The sequence below is a fragment of the Penaeus monodon genome, chromosome 8 (genome assembly GCF_015228065.2).
Source record: "Penaeus monodon isolate SGIC_2016 chromosome 8, NSTDA_Pmon_1, whole genome shotgun sequence".
In the NCBI taxonomy this organism is placed as follows: Eukaryota; Metazoa; Arthropoda; class Malacostraca; order Decapoda; family Penaeidae; genus Penaeus; species Penaeus monodon.
In genome coordinates this window covers 12782299-12794798 of record NC_051393.1, presented here as the reverse complement: position 1 = coordinate 12794798, position 12500 = coordinate 12782299, and the positions used below count along the sequence as shown (strand labels likewise).

At 35.7% G+C, this 12500-nt stretch overlaps 2 protein-coding genes across 2 annotated transcripts in view; one reads left to right on the top strand and one right to left on the bottom strand.

Moving 5' to 3' along the window:
- Window positions 1-425: 425 nt before the first annotated feature.
- LOC119576158 (E3 ubiquitin-protein ligase RNF103-like) overlaps window positions 426-12500 on the bottom strand; it is a 17558-nt gene continuing 5483 nt past the window's right edge. Inside the window, exon 8 of the mRNA XM_037923724.1 lies at window positions 426-2684. Coding sequence (XP_037779652.1) covers window positions 1335-2684 — 1350 coding nt within the window. The 3' untranslated portion in view covers window positions 426-1334. The remainder of the gene's footprint in view (window positions 2685-12500) is intronic.
- Window positions 8473-12500, top strand: part of LOC119576159 (E3 ubiquitin-protein ligase RMND5A-like) — a 21687-nt gene continuing 17659 nt past the window's right edge. The window contains exons 1-2 of the mRNA XM_037923725.1: window positions 8473-8621; window positions 9984-10126. Coding sequence (XP_037779653.1) covers window positions 8486-8621; window positions 9984-10126 — 279 coding nt within the window. The 5' untranslated portion in view covers window positions 8473-8485. The remainder of the gene's footprint in view (window positions 8622-9983; window positions 10127-12500) is intronic.

The window sequence follows — 12500 nt, the reverse complement described above, 5'->3', positions numbered from 1 at the left end:
GTCTGAGTCCCAGCGGGACCCACAGCCTGCCTTACTTACTGGGTGGAAAGGACGCTTACTCTACCCCCAACACTAACATCTATATACTTCACTGCCAATTGGGTTCTCTTGGGGTGGCAGACTGGAAAGGCCCCCTCCACACGCCAGTAGGGCATGACCCCATACCTTTAGGGCCTCTTGCTACTCCAAGAGCCCCCACAGTTCAGCCTAGGACTGCAAGGTACCTAGTTTCCATGGGTGGCTAGGAGGGGGTACTGCAGAAGTCTTGATGATGGAGAGGCTATGAGCAGGCAGGTTTTTGCACAGCTACTCCCTTTTGGTTTCAGGCTAGTCAGATGTAAGTGAGAAGGCATGTACAGTACTTATCTAGGCTACCACACCATCACTTCACACCCACCCAGAAGGATGCACACAGAGAAAAAAAGTTAAAAAACAAAAGATTTTATTTTTAGTAATTATTTGTATATTTTTGTGTTACAATAAATCCATTAACAATAAATAGCATCACAGTATTAATTCAGTTACATCTTGGCTGACTTTTGCCATCTAAGGTGACACAGCTAACCAAGAAAGGTTCATACACTTTCTTCAAGCAGCATTTTACCATTACAATATCATATATCACATAGTTAATACCACATAGTTGGAATGAAAAAATCTCCAGAACGATTAGTCAGAATTTAAAAAAAAAATCTTTCCCTCTATCAAGTTCAATTTGAATTATCAATTTTCATGAGTTTTATAAGTAATTAATAATGTCTGCATATATCACAAGAAGCGTAAGCAGTATACAACTGTTTTTTTATTTTATAACATGATGATTATATATTTATATATCTCTATGCTTCCTTTACTTCAATTCTAATTTCAGAAATAAGAAAAATATGAAATAATGCAGCTCATTTCATGAGCCTGAACAAAAGAAAAGAAAAAGAGGAAAAGAAAGAATAAAGAATCACATTTCAATTCTGCTTCAGAATTTACCGAGGCTAAATATTATCATCATCATCATTATTATTATCATTATCATCATTGTAATTATACTTTTTTTTAGAGATTTTTATTTGTTTCGAGAAAAAATCAAAAGAAACATTAATCACATACATGTTTTCTTAGGATAAATGTGAGGGTCTTCCAGAAACATGAACAACTGTAAGACAACAAATTTAACCTAAGGAAACTCTGGGCCCTTGAAAACCCATAAATGTAGTAATATCATGCTTGGTATTTATAACTGACAATTCATGTATATGTTCTAGAATAATATCATCCTTATAATATCAACTATAAAATATTACCAAGAATATTCCATCAGATCACACTTCATTTGCTGTTTATTCTTCATGCTCATGCGTAGTATTAGCTGGTTTATTTTTATATGATGGCCAACGGCAGGTTGGACAATGGTGGTTATCTTTTAATAACCACTCTGTAATGCAAGAGTGGTGGTAGTTGTGTCCACATGGAAGGCCACACAAAACTGCTGACCATCGGTATCTTCCTAGGCATATTGCACATACCCGACTTTCTATTGCATATGATGGTGCTGTCCATTTTAATTCTGTCAGACTCTGAGGTGAAAGCAGCCATACATCCTTCAATGAATCACTCTGTTGGGAATTGAGTGCTGCATTTTGTTTCTTTGTTTTTGAACAATTTTCACAAACTTTTAATAACTTTTCATATGTAATGTTTTGAAGACAGCTGTCACTGATTTTTCTGTACCTCAAGTACTGCCTCTCCAATTTCCTTTTCAAGATTGCACATCGATGACAGACATATATTTCCTTCACTGTAGTCCAAAGCTCACATAGCCTACAATTTTCATCTTGACAACAGGCATGTATGTCTAGCAGAATGTCATTTTCATTATCACTGACGCTATCAATATCCGTTTCACTTTCTGATTTTAGGTCTTCCTCGTTGCCCCACCCATCATACCTCCATGTTGGCAAATCCTTCATATAATCATTTGGTATAACAGGATGTAGCCACAAGTCTGGTGTGGCTAATCGCTCTATGAGGAGCTCCATGCCCTCCTCCAGACCTAAATCCTGAGATGGCCTTGGGCGAGACAGTGATGCCATGGGACGGAAAAGAACGTCAACCAAATAGGAATCCATTGAGAATATTGACCACCAATTGGAATCCATATCAGCTGGTTCACTTTCCCTTCTTGAGATGACCCTCCTCAAGATGACGATGATGCCAAAAATGTGCGCTGACATCCAAAATATGATGGGATGCCTTGCGATCATAAGCCAATGGTATCTTAGCTGAGCAAAAAGCCAAGTAGAGTTTAAATAGAAGATCAACCATAACCCAGATTCAAGAAAAATATTAGCTAATGGAAACTTGAGAATTGCAGTGAAAGCAAGCCAAACAACAAAAACAAATATGTTGTATACAAGCATTCGTATCAGAGTGCGAATGGCATGTTTCCATGCTCTCACCCGGACATCAAACACATTAAATATATCAGCAACTGCTAAGGCATTGGCCAGCACAAGTGATACTAAAAAGACATCATTCATTTGAGGCTGTAGAGTACACATGTAGGAATCAAGGGCAGTGTTTGTGAGCGACTCTCCCTTCTGCTTGCCATAAGAAGTTACTCCTTCTGCTGTGACAACAGCTATATTTGGTATTCCAGTCAGTCCTGTCCTTTTAAGCAACTGGGAAACCTGGAAAACATGAGAGAATCAAATAATAATTACTGTAGGTAAGTAAATAAATAAAGAGAGGAGAGACGGTGAAGGTGTAGAGACCTGACAGATGTCATATCAGCTTAACCAATCAAAATAAGGTATTACAGTTTTTTCATACTCTCCATCTTCATTGGCTAAACAAAGCAAAATGTAAAGTGGGTTCTGCTATAAAAGTTTCATGGAAAAGGAGAGATATTCTACTATATGAACACAAATTCCATATTTCTATTCTTCCAGTATAGATCTTTGCCAAAATCTAATTTCCTACACCCAAGAAAATGATAGATGCACAAAGAAGAAAAGAAAGAAAAACACTTACTTGTTCCTTTTCTTCATACTTGACAGTGAAAGATGCAAGCTTAATTCGAGTTGACAGTCGGAGACCAAGAGTTGCTATCAATAATGGTGGGTTCAACAACTCAGAGATATAAACCACACGTGGAATCTGTCAATAAAATAAACAATCTTTAGACCCCAATCTTTTGAAACAGAGCAAACAATAATAGCTAAAATGGAAAAAGAGGTTGGAGAAAGTAGTAATTCCATTTTTTACATGTATTGATAAAAATCAACAAAAAGTAATAGGCTATATATCTCACATATCAAGTGGAGAAGGGAAGACTGGCAAAAAGAGAAAGCAAAGTTTTAGTTTCTACTTTTTTTTTCTACACTGGTCAAAACTTGTTTATCTTCTGTCATAACAGCAATAATTTAGATGAAACAAGTTTATAAAGGCCTTGTGTCTAAGGTAGTGAATACAAAAATCAATACTTATATTTTCTCTCAAAGCTTTTAAATATACTTAATGAACAAAAGGCAAAATGCTAGCCAGGCCTACTTTACCAAAAATAAGGGTTTCAATACTAGTCACTGTGAAGGGGTAAGCGCATGATAAACCTCAAACTTTTTCTGCATTACCTTTTCTTTACTGACAGCTGTGGTATTGAACCAAATTTCTTCAAGCTGGTGTCAAGCAATTAACAAATTGAATTCTTGACTGTATTTGGCTATGAAGCCATGAAAGAACTGAAGCAGCAGTGAGATGTGTTGTTGATGCTAAAACAATGTGCTCTCTTCCTGCTGTCTGGCCATTGATCCAACTACTCTGCATGTTTCCCTGTTTCCTTGGTGGTAGCACCAGTACCAGTTGTGGGTGACTCCAGCCTTGCCGTGCACAGAATCTAAAAGAAAGAGCAATAATAGTTCATATAATATACAAAGTTTCACATACTATTTTGTCAGTACAAATTTTGTGGGTCATCTTGTATACTTTAAACTGCTTACAGGTTGTTGTTTGCATCTACCCTATCACACTGTGTCTTTCAAAATTGATTAGTATTGCTTCAGACACATGATAATGTTTTCATATCATTACTGATGAAAACTTCTTATGTTACAGTTGTTTAAAAGCTAAATAACAGCAAGTAACTATAGAAAAAAAAAAACTGAAAAAAGCAATGTATCATAAGTGAAAATGATCATACTTTCTCCTGAATATATTAACTGTATAAATCTAAACATAACAAAACAGCAATATTCATACTCACCTACGATCAAACTGGCAGCTGATGACGGCACTGCTGATCTGGAGAGCCTGCAGCTTAGGTGCCAGGATACGCCAAGAACGGTCATCCAGAAGACGGTGGCCTGTGTACTGACCCTCTCCAGGAACTACCTCAACAAGCCATAAAGACTCATTCTCTTCATAAACCTACAAGAAAGAGATGAGTGAACAAATAAGAGAATATCTGAGTGTGTGAGTGTGAGTGTGAGTGTGTTTTTGTGTGTGTGTGTGTGTGTGTGTAAAATTTTAGAAATGCCAAAAAACAACTTTTGAGTAGAATTATACTAACTTGTTCATGATAGTCATCTTTCCCTGATAACTCTATTGGAGCCTGTTTCTTAGTATCCTCTTTTTTCTCTAAAAGTTCTCCATACTGGACTGGGCCTGTTAAGGAAAACAACAACATAAAAACACTTATCACTTTATGATAAATACTTGCTATATCCAAACACTACTTTCTCATGGAATTTACCTATTAACCGTAAACCCATTTGAGACATGCATTAAAAACACTAAGACCTGTAACCCCTAAAATCTAGTTTATAATAATAATAGGAAGAAAAGAAAAGAAAAAGAAGAAAAAAAAGAAAAGGAAGAAAAATTCCACCCCCCCAAAAAAAAAAAGTATGCCTCAGTTTCTAATGTGTGATTATTTCTTTCTTTTAAAAATATATCACACATCAGACTTCGAACTGCATTGCAATCATCAATCAGAACCCTGAGTTGTGCAAAATGAATGCCAGAGCTGCACATTCTTCACGATGATACCTATTTTGAGTATCATTTGCACAATTACATAAATTTTAAATGATTCTTTTTTTACATTTGAAAGAATGTGTTCAACTTGATGATGATGGTGATTTCTGGAGAATAGAATTGCTATAGATTGAGAAGGAAAATTCGTACCTGACTGTTGCAGAAGGTTTACAATTTCTGATTTCTCTAAGAGTGCTGTGTGCTGGATGCCTCAATTTCAAGCAGACTGCGTAACTGTGATACTGATAAATTTCTTAGTGGATTTACAATCTGCAAAACATATATTGTCTTTTAATAAAAGAATTATCATTACCAAGCACAAACACACACACACACACCACACACACACACACACACAACACACACACACACACATACAAAAATTCTGCATACTATTATCGAGTACAATTTAAAAGGTAGAGCTATATTGTACATTTTCTTTACTGACATTCAATGACTAATTAATATAACCTTTAACAATACATACTTCCTGCTGAAGAGTAAACATAAATACCTAAGGAAAATCACTTTTCTTCTGAACTGAGAAAGTTAAACGCATCTGAATTACCTGGTATGATGTGTATCCAGCATCCACCAAACACCATTTCCCCATCCATGTCACAAAAGACAACAATATCGCCAAATAGAGAAGTGCAAGAGCTGGCCGCTGCCACATTTTTTTTTTTTTTTTACTGTATCTGAAATACAAAGCATGAATCAATCAAAACTTTAAATTTTACTGTACATAAGGCTGGTATGTGGTATGTGTGATTAAGTAAGTAAGAAAAGAGATGAAAAAAAGTGCATAATGATGAAAAAAAAAAAAAAAAATAGTGCTATGAGTGTGTGTGTATGTGTGCATGTGACTGCATCTATATAAATACATACAGGAATTCCCCTAGAAACTATAAGGGTTACACTTGTTAAACCTTATTGTTCATGATTGCTACAGCTTAAAAAACTATGGATTCAAGAAGTAGTCCAGATTTTCCTGGGGTGATTCAGAAATAACCTAAATGCATTAATCACCTAACACAATACTGATAACACAAATTATAAAACCACTTGTACAAGAGAAATAACAGCATAAATAAAAATTATAGTATGTAATAATCATAAATGAGAGGGAGAGGGAGAGGGAAAGGGAGAGGGAGGGAGAGAGGGAGAGGGAGGGAGAGAGGGAGAGGGAGGAAAGAAAAGGAGAGAGGGAGAGAGGGAGAGGGAGGGAGGGAGGGAGAGGGAGGGGGGAGGAGGGAGGGAGGGAGGGGGAGGGAGGGGGGAGAGAGAGGGGAGGGGGGAGAGAGAGAGAGAAAGAAAGAGAGACGAGAGAGAGAGAGAGAGAGAGAGAGAGAGAGAGAGAGAGAGAGAGAGAGAGAGAGAGAGAGAGAGAGAGAGTTGATATATCTATCTGAAGTGTACTGTATTGCTACTCACCACAAAGTAGTTTATGCATTTTTTAAAATTGTATGGATGCTGAGTTACTGTGTGCTTTTCTCAATAGAATGCAATGCAAACATAACATATATCAGATCCTTATATATCTATTTTAGTTATAATAAGTTGGCTTGCTGATAAAAGATACTGTTATATATAATTATCACCAATGAGTACAGCTTCTTAGCCTTACATATATAGTACCCTTTTTGTATCAGTAGTATGAATAAATTGGCATGGGTCATAAAGCAAACTAGTCACAATAATGTTATGATATTTGGTATCTTTTCAAATGATTTTGATTTTATATCCAGGAAAGGCACAATCTACTGGAAATTACTGGATAGAAGAACCAAAAGAAAAAGAATAAATGTTACCTTCATAAAACACAAACCAAATCTTGGAGTTTGAGATGAAAGATATTTCCTGGCTTCTATCACTGATATTAGTCTCCAAGCTTATCCCTAATCTCAGTTATAACTGCTTAATTTCAGGCCAATACTATTTGTTAACAAATAAAGATAGCTCTTGGAACATAGTGCAATTGTAGACTATCAACTCCTGGTGTCAAGATAGGCCAGGGTGAGGTACCAGTAAAAATAGGTACTTCACAAAGAAGCTGAAGGTCACCTTGACTGTGCAACTAAAGACAATCTTGAAGTTGCAGCCACTTAGCTCTGTCATGCAATTTGCTTGTTATCTTATCTAACCTTGCACATTTAGTATGATTTTCTTAATATTCCATTAAAATCAATAACAACTAAAGTTAAAATAAACTAATGTTACATAAAAATAAGACATAAATCTAACCATGATCCCAATCTATATAAAAAAAACACTTAATATAACTTACAAAAATCAGTAACATGAAATATAACAAAGATATCAAATACACAAGATAATGGGACAAAATAAAACACACAAAACATAGGCCTACATCTATAAATGCTCAAACATTACATAAATACACTATAAATAACATTACAAATTAACAAATGACATTCAAACACACAAACACTTCAAATACAGTAAACAGGTCACCTACATTTTTAAAATCGAGCTGTCAGAATAGTATTTTCTATTTTGAACATCGACCAAACTTCCCTCTCGAAAACACACATCCACACAACATACCCATACACTATAATGAAAGAAATCCATATAACATAATACAATAATACCCCCTAAAAAATACAAAATAATACAATACAATGCAATACATCCCGTATAACTCCTTCCACACGATACATTCCCAGTTTTCGCGCACTGATAATCAAACAACAGAAATACTCACACTAATCTGCCTTTTTTTTCAAAATAATTCCGAAGAGAAGAAACTCTTAATGCTTTCCCTTTGTTGTTATTCTTGTTTTTGTTTTTGTTGTTGTGGCCATCGTCCTGCTCCGAGGACAATAGGAGACATAACTCCAAAAAGGAAACAAATGAGCGTCGTGAGAGAGGGTTCGGAACGCCTGTTTTGGTGATGATAGATTGGGCGGAGATCGGTGGTGGTGGTGATGGTGATGATGTCAGTGGTGCTGGTGGTTCTGATGTGATGATTATGGTGATGTTGATGACAACAATGATAAAAACAATAACACTAATAATAATAATAGTGATAGTAATGATAATGATGATAATATAATAATAATAATAATAATAATAATAATAATAAATAATGATAATAATAATAATAATATAATAATAATAATAATAATAATAATAATAATAATAATAATAAATAATAATGATAATAATAATAATAATGATATAATGATAAAATAATAATACAATTGTTAATAATAACAATAATAACAAGAGTAATTGCGTACTAATGATATCAAAAAAAGTAATTAATAACATCAACAATAATAATAATCACTCTCATTATAATCCTCTATATTTTCCCCAAAATCTGAGACGCCAGGATCCCACACAAGAGGTTTCGGATCCTTATTTTGGCTCCGCGATCCCCTTCAAGGGAGGGAGATTCTGGCACTATACTGCGCACACAACAACAAAGATGGACGCGTGTTCTGCCGTCGAGAGAGAAATTGATAAAGTTTTGTCGAAATTCACCTCCTACAGTGACCATGCGTCGAGTACCATTACTAATCTGCGCACGAATATTGAGAGTCTCCGGATAGAGATTGATCAAGGTAATTTCTTGATGGGAAAGGAGAGAAATTGAGTGAAATGTCGTGTTGGGTTGTCGTAATTTTGTTGCGAAGTAAGCTGATGAATTTTGTTTTTTTTAGTTAAAATATCATTAGTTGATTCAGTTGTAATTAATGGTTTGAATAGTTTTGGAAAACTAGAATTTGGTGCATTATTCGGCCAATCATTTTGACTAAGTAGTATGAACTTTTGGCTGTTATTATTGTTATCAAAATGTCTTTGTTCTTGTGTGAAGGAAATACTGTTGACATAGATTTATTTTGCCCATTGTTCTTTATTTTGATAGTGAAATAGCATAGTTTGCCTTATTGGTGTTTCTCCATTTCCTTTAATTTTGATAGTGAAATATACTTACTCAGGAGATACATATATGTGCAAATGATTGCAAAATGGGAGCATTTGTGCTCTCAGTAACACAAACATTTATTACATATTTTATGTTTGTGTACTGGTAGTAATGTGGCAGATATCCTGTAGTTGGAAGACATTAACTTCAAAATAAACAATACATGGAATTCATGGATTGGAAACCTGAAGACTCCATTCTTCTTTAGCATTTAGTTGTAGGTAAAGGATACAAACGTAATTGATTACTTAATAACAACAATTGAAAATTTTATTAGATTGTATTATTTGACAACAATAATGTCATCAATATTTTGAGAATCATCTTCAGTGATTTGTGCAGCAGATGTTAGGTGCTACTAATATTGTGATATTTTGTCTCTACAATAGGTAATCATTGTAAGCTCTCTCTTCTTAGAATATATTGAATTGCTAACCAAGGATGGATTCACGTCTAAAAGTAAATATTGTCATTGCTGTGTCATCTGCATCTTCAGCACATTAGTGTTTCTTGTATACATCACCTCATTTCAAATCCACCATTCCATAGGGTATTAGTTGGTCTTCTACCTGGATTATAAGTGCAGAAACTGCAGTGAGCACAGAGACTGCTTCATTGCAGGTTGAGACACCAAATACCAAAACAACTTAGCAGATGTATTCCAGTGAAAATTCTCTCTCTCTCTCTCTCTCTCTCTCTCTCTCTCTCTCTCTCTCTCTCTCTTTCTCTCTGCCTCTTCTCTTTCTCTCTCTCTCCTCTCTTTTTCTCTCCTATCTTTCCTTTTCTCCTTTCTCTCTCTCTCTTTTTCTCTCTCCTCTTTCTCTCTCTCCCCTCTCCTCTCTCTCTCTCTCTCTCTCCCTCTCTCTCTCTCTCTCTCTCTCTCTCTCTCTCTCTCTCTCTCTCTCTTTTTGCATCTATGTGCATGGGTGCATGCAAAAAAAATGTAATATTGGAAATGTTGGTATCTGTTGGTATAGAAAATATTTTTCTCTTGCAGCTCATAATGGTGATATCACAGAAGCCCAAGCAGTTATACTGAGCCAGGCCCTTGGACGTGTAAAAGAAGCAGTCACACGACTCAGCACAGAACACAGAGATCTCCATTCTTCTGTATCAAAAGTTGGCAAAGCCATTGACAAGGTTGGTAATATTCATATATGGAAATAAACACCTACATGTATATGCATCCCCTCCAACACCACCCTAATGTTTTTTTTTTTACACATAGCATATTTTATGATTAAGTCTTGAATATCTCATGTAATATTTATTAGGTACCAATATTTTGCTGAATAGGAGATTGGCAACACAGTACACTGTAGTGTTGTTTACCTTCCTGGTTTTGTGTGGCTGATTGGAAAGTATAGTCAACTGCTGTTGCTTTGTGCAATCAAAGGTTATTTTATGGCCTGAATTCTAAATTTATAACACATTTTCTATTGTGAATGTGTATTTCTGTAAGGGCATGTATATTATTGATAGATATATAGGTAGTCTACATATTTATATAATGACTGCTCATTGTTATGGAAGATCTAAGGGCACTGTCACACAGAGGAAAAAAATATTCTCATTGAAAACACGAAATAATCTGTGGAGGCAATGGATGTTAGAAATGAAGAAAATAGGGCTTGACAGTGCCATGCATAGAGTTAGTCCATTGCAAGATGGTGGGGGTCTGTGGGGCTTCAGCCTTGGGTTAGGAAGGTTTCTGGTTCATATGGAGATGTTTGTGGGTTCACTGGAGTGCCAACAAGGTTGTTGGCTGTAGTAATACGGACTTGTCTCAAGAGGGGTGTGGGCACTTAACAGACAATTAACAATATATCAGTGATGTTGATACAAGGAAATATATGCAAGATTTATTTATATTTGTTTTTAAATTTTTATATTTAGATGTACATGCAAGATGTTTTTTTTATATTGTTTTAGTAAGTTTGGGATATAATCATGCATTAAAGTGAAAATTTATAAATATATACATTTTTTTCAGAATTTTACTGCTGACTTTGGATGTATCAGCAATGATTCAGTGTTCAGCGGAGAAAAGCAACAATTAGTAAATGAAGTCATTTGTCAACATTTCTTCCGGGAAGGACTTTTAGATATTGCAGAAGAACATATAAAGAGTAAGTGCAGATTTGGCATATGTAATCCCAGATTGACTGTCGTTTTATAGCTTTGTTTTCTTTAATTTGTTCATGATAATATATTTTTTCCTTTGCATGTCTTAAATCAGGGTCTACCAATATTGTATTTACATGCATTTATATACAAATGTATATGTGGTATGTATGCACGCACACACACACACACACACACACACACACACACACACACACACACACACCACACACACACACACACACACACACACACACACACACACACACACACACACACGTATATATATGTATATGTACATATTCCATTAGAGTTTGGCTAACACTTATAGGCATGAAATTGCAATATATTTGTATCTTAGCAGAAAAATCACCGAGACCTTTTGGCAATTGCATTTATTTACTCAGTACTTGCATACAGTCAGACAATCAGTGTTAAAAAGTATGATCAGTGTTGTTTGTGTGACTGATATAGACCCCCCCCCCCATTTTATTTTATTTTTGAATTTGGACTGATGCCCCCTCCCAAAATTCCCAATGACAGTGAAGCCACTTACATCACATGATAACTTAGTAAGAGTGATATAATGTCTCAAATTGGGGCTTCAGATTTGTGAAGTTGTGTGGCAAACCATGTTAGTCCTCATACTGTGTGGCAATACAACGACAACATAGGGATGGTATACTGACTCCTGAAGTAGATTCTTATATATGGAAAGAAATTAGGAGCTAAGCCTCTCCTTACTGCAACAAAAGGATAGGAAGACTAAGCCTTGCTGCTGATAGAGAGACAGTCCTTTTTCCTCTCCTTGTCATCTTTTGAGCATTGCACATTGTGGGAATGAACATCGTTTTGACATTGCTAAGGGTATTAGGAGAGAGGCACAGAGGGCGAACCGAAAAAATATAGGTCAAACTTGTCACTAATACATGTCTGTTGACATTTCCCTATTGCCTCACTCTACATAAATGTAGGGAAGAGAAGTCAAGTTGCCAAGTAGTCCATTTCTCTCTCTCACTCTCTTCTCACTTCTTCTCACTCTCTTCTCACTCTCTTCTCACCTTTTCATCTCTCCATCTCCTATCTCTCTCCACTCTCCCTCACTCTTCCCTTTTCTCACTCTCTCTCACTTTTCTCTCACTTCTCTCTCACTCTCTCTCTTCACTCTCCTCTCTCATCTCTCTCTCTCACTCTCTCTCACTCCCATTCTCCTCTCAGGCACTTTACCCTAATTTTTTCTCATTCTCTTTCCCCTCTCTCTCTATTTTCATCTTTTCAATTTTCTACATTCCTTCTACTCTCTTTCCCACTTTTCTCTCTACTTCTCTCTCTCTGTTTTTCCTTTTCTTCCCTTCTTTTCTCTCTCACTCTTTTCATTTTTCTTTTTTTT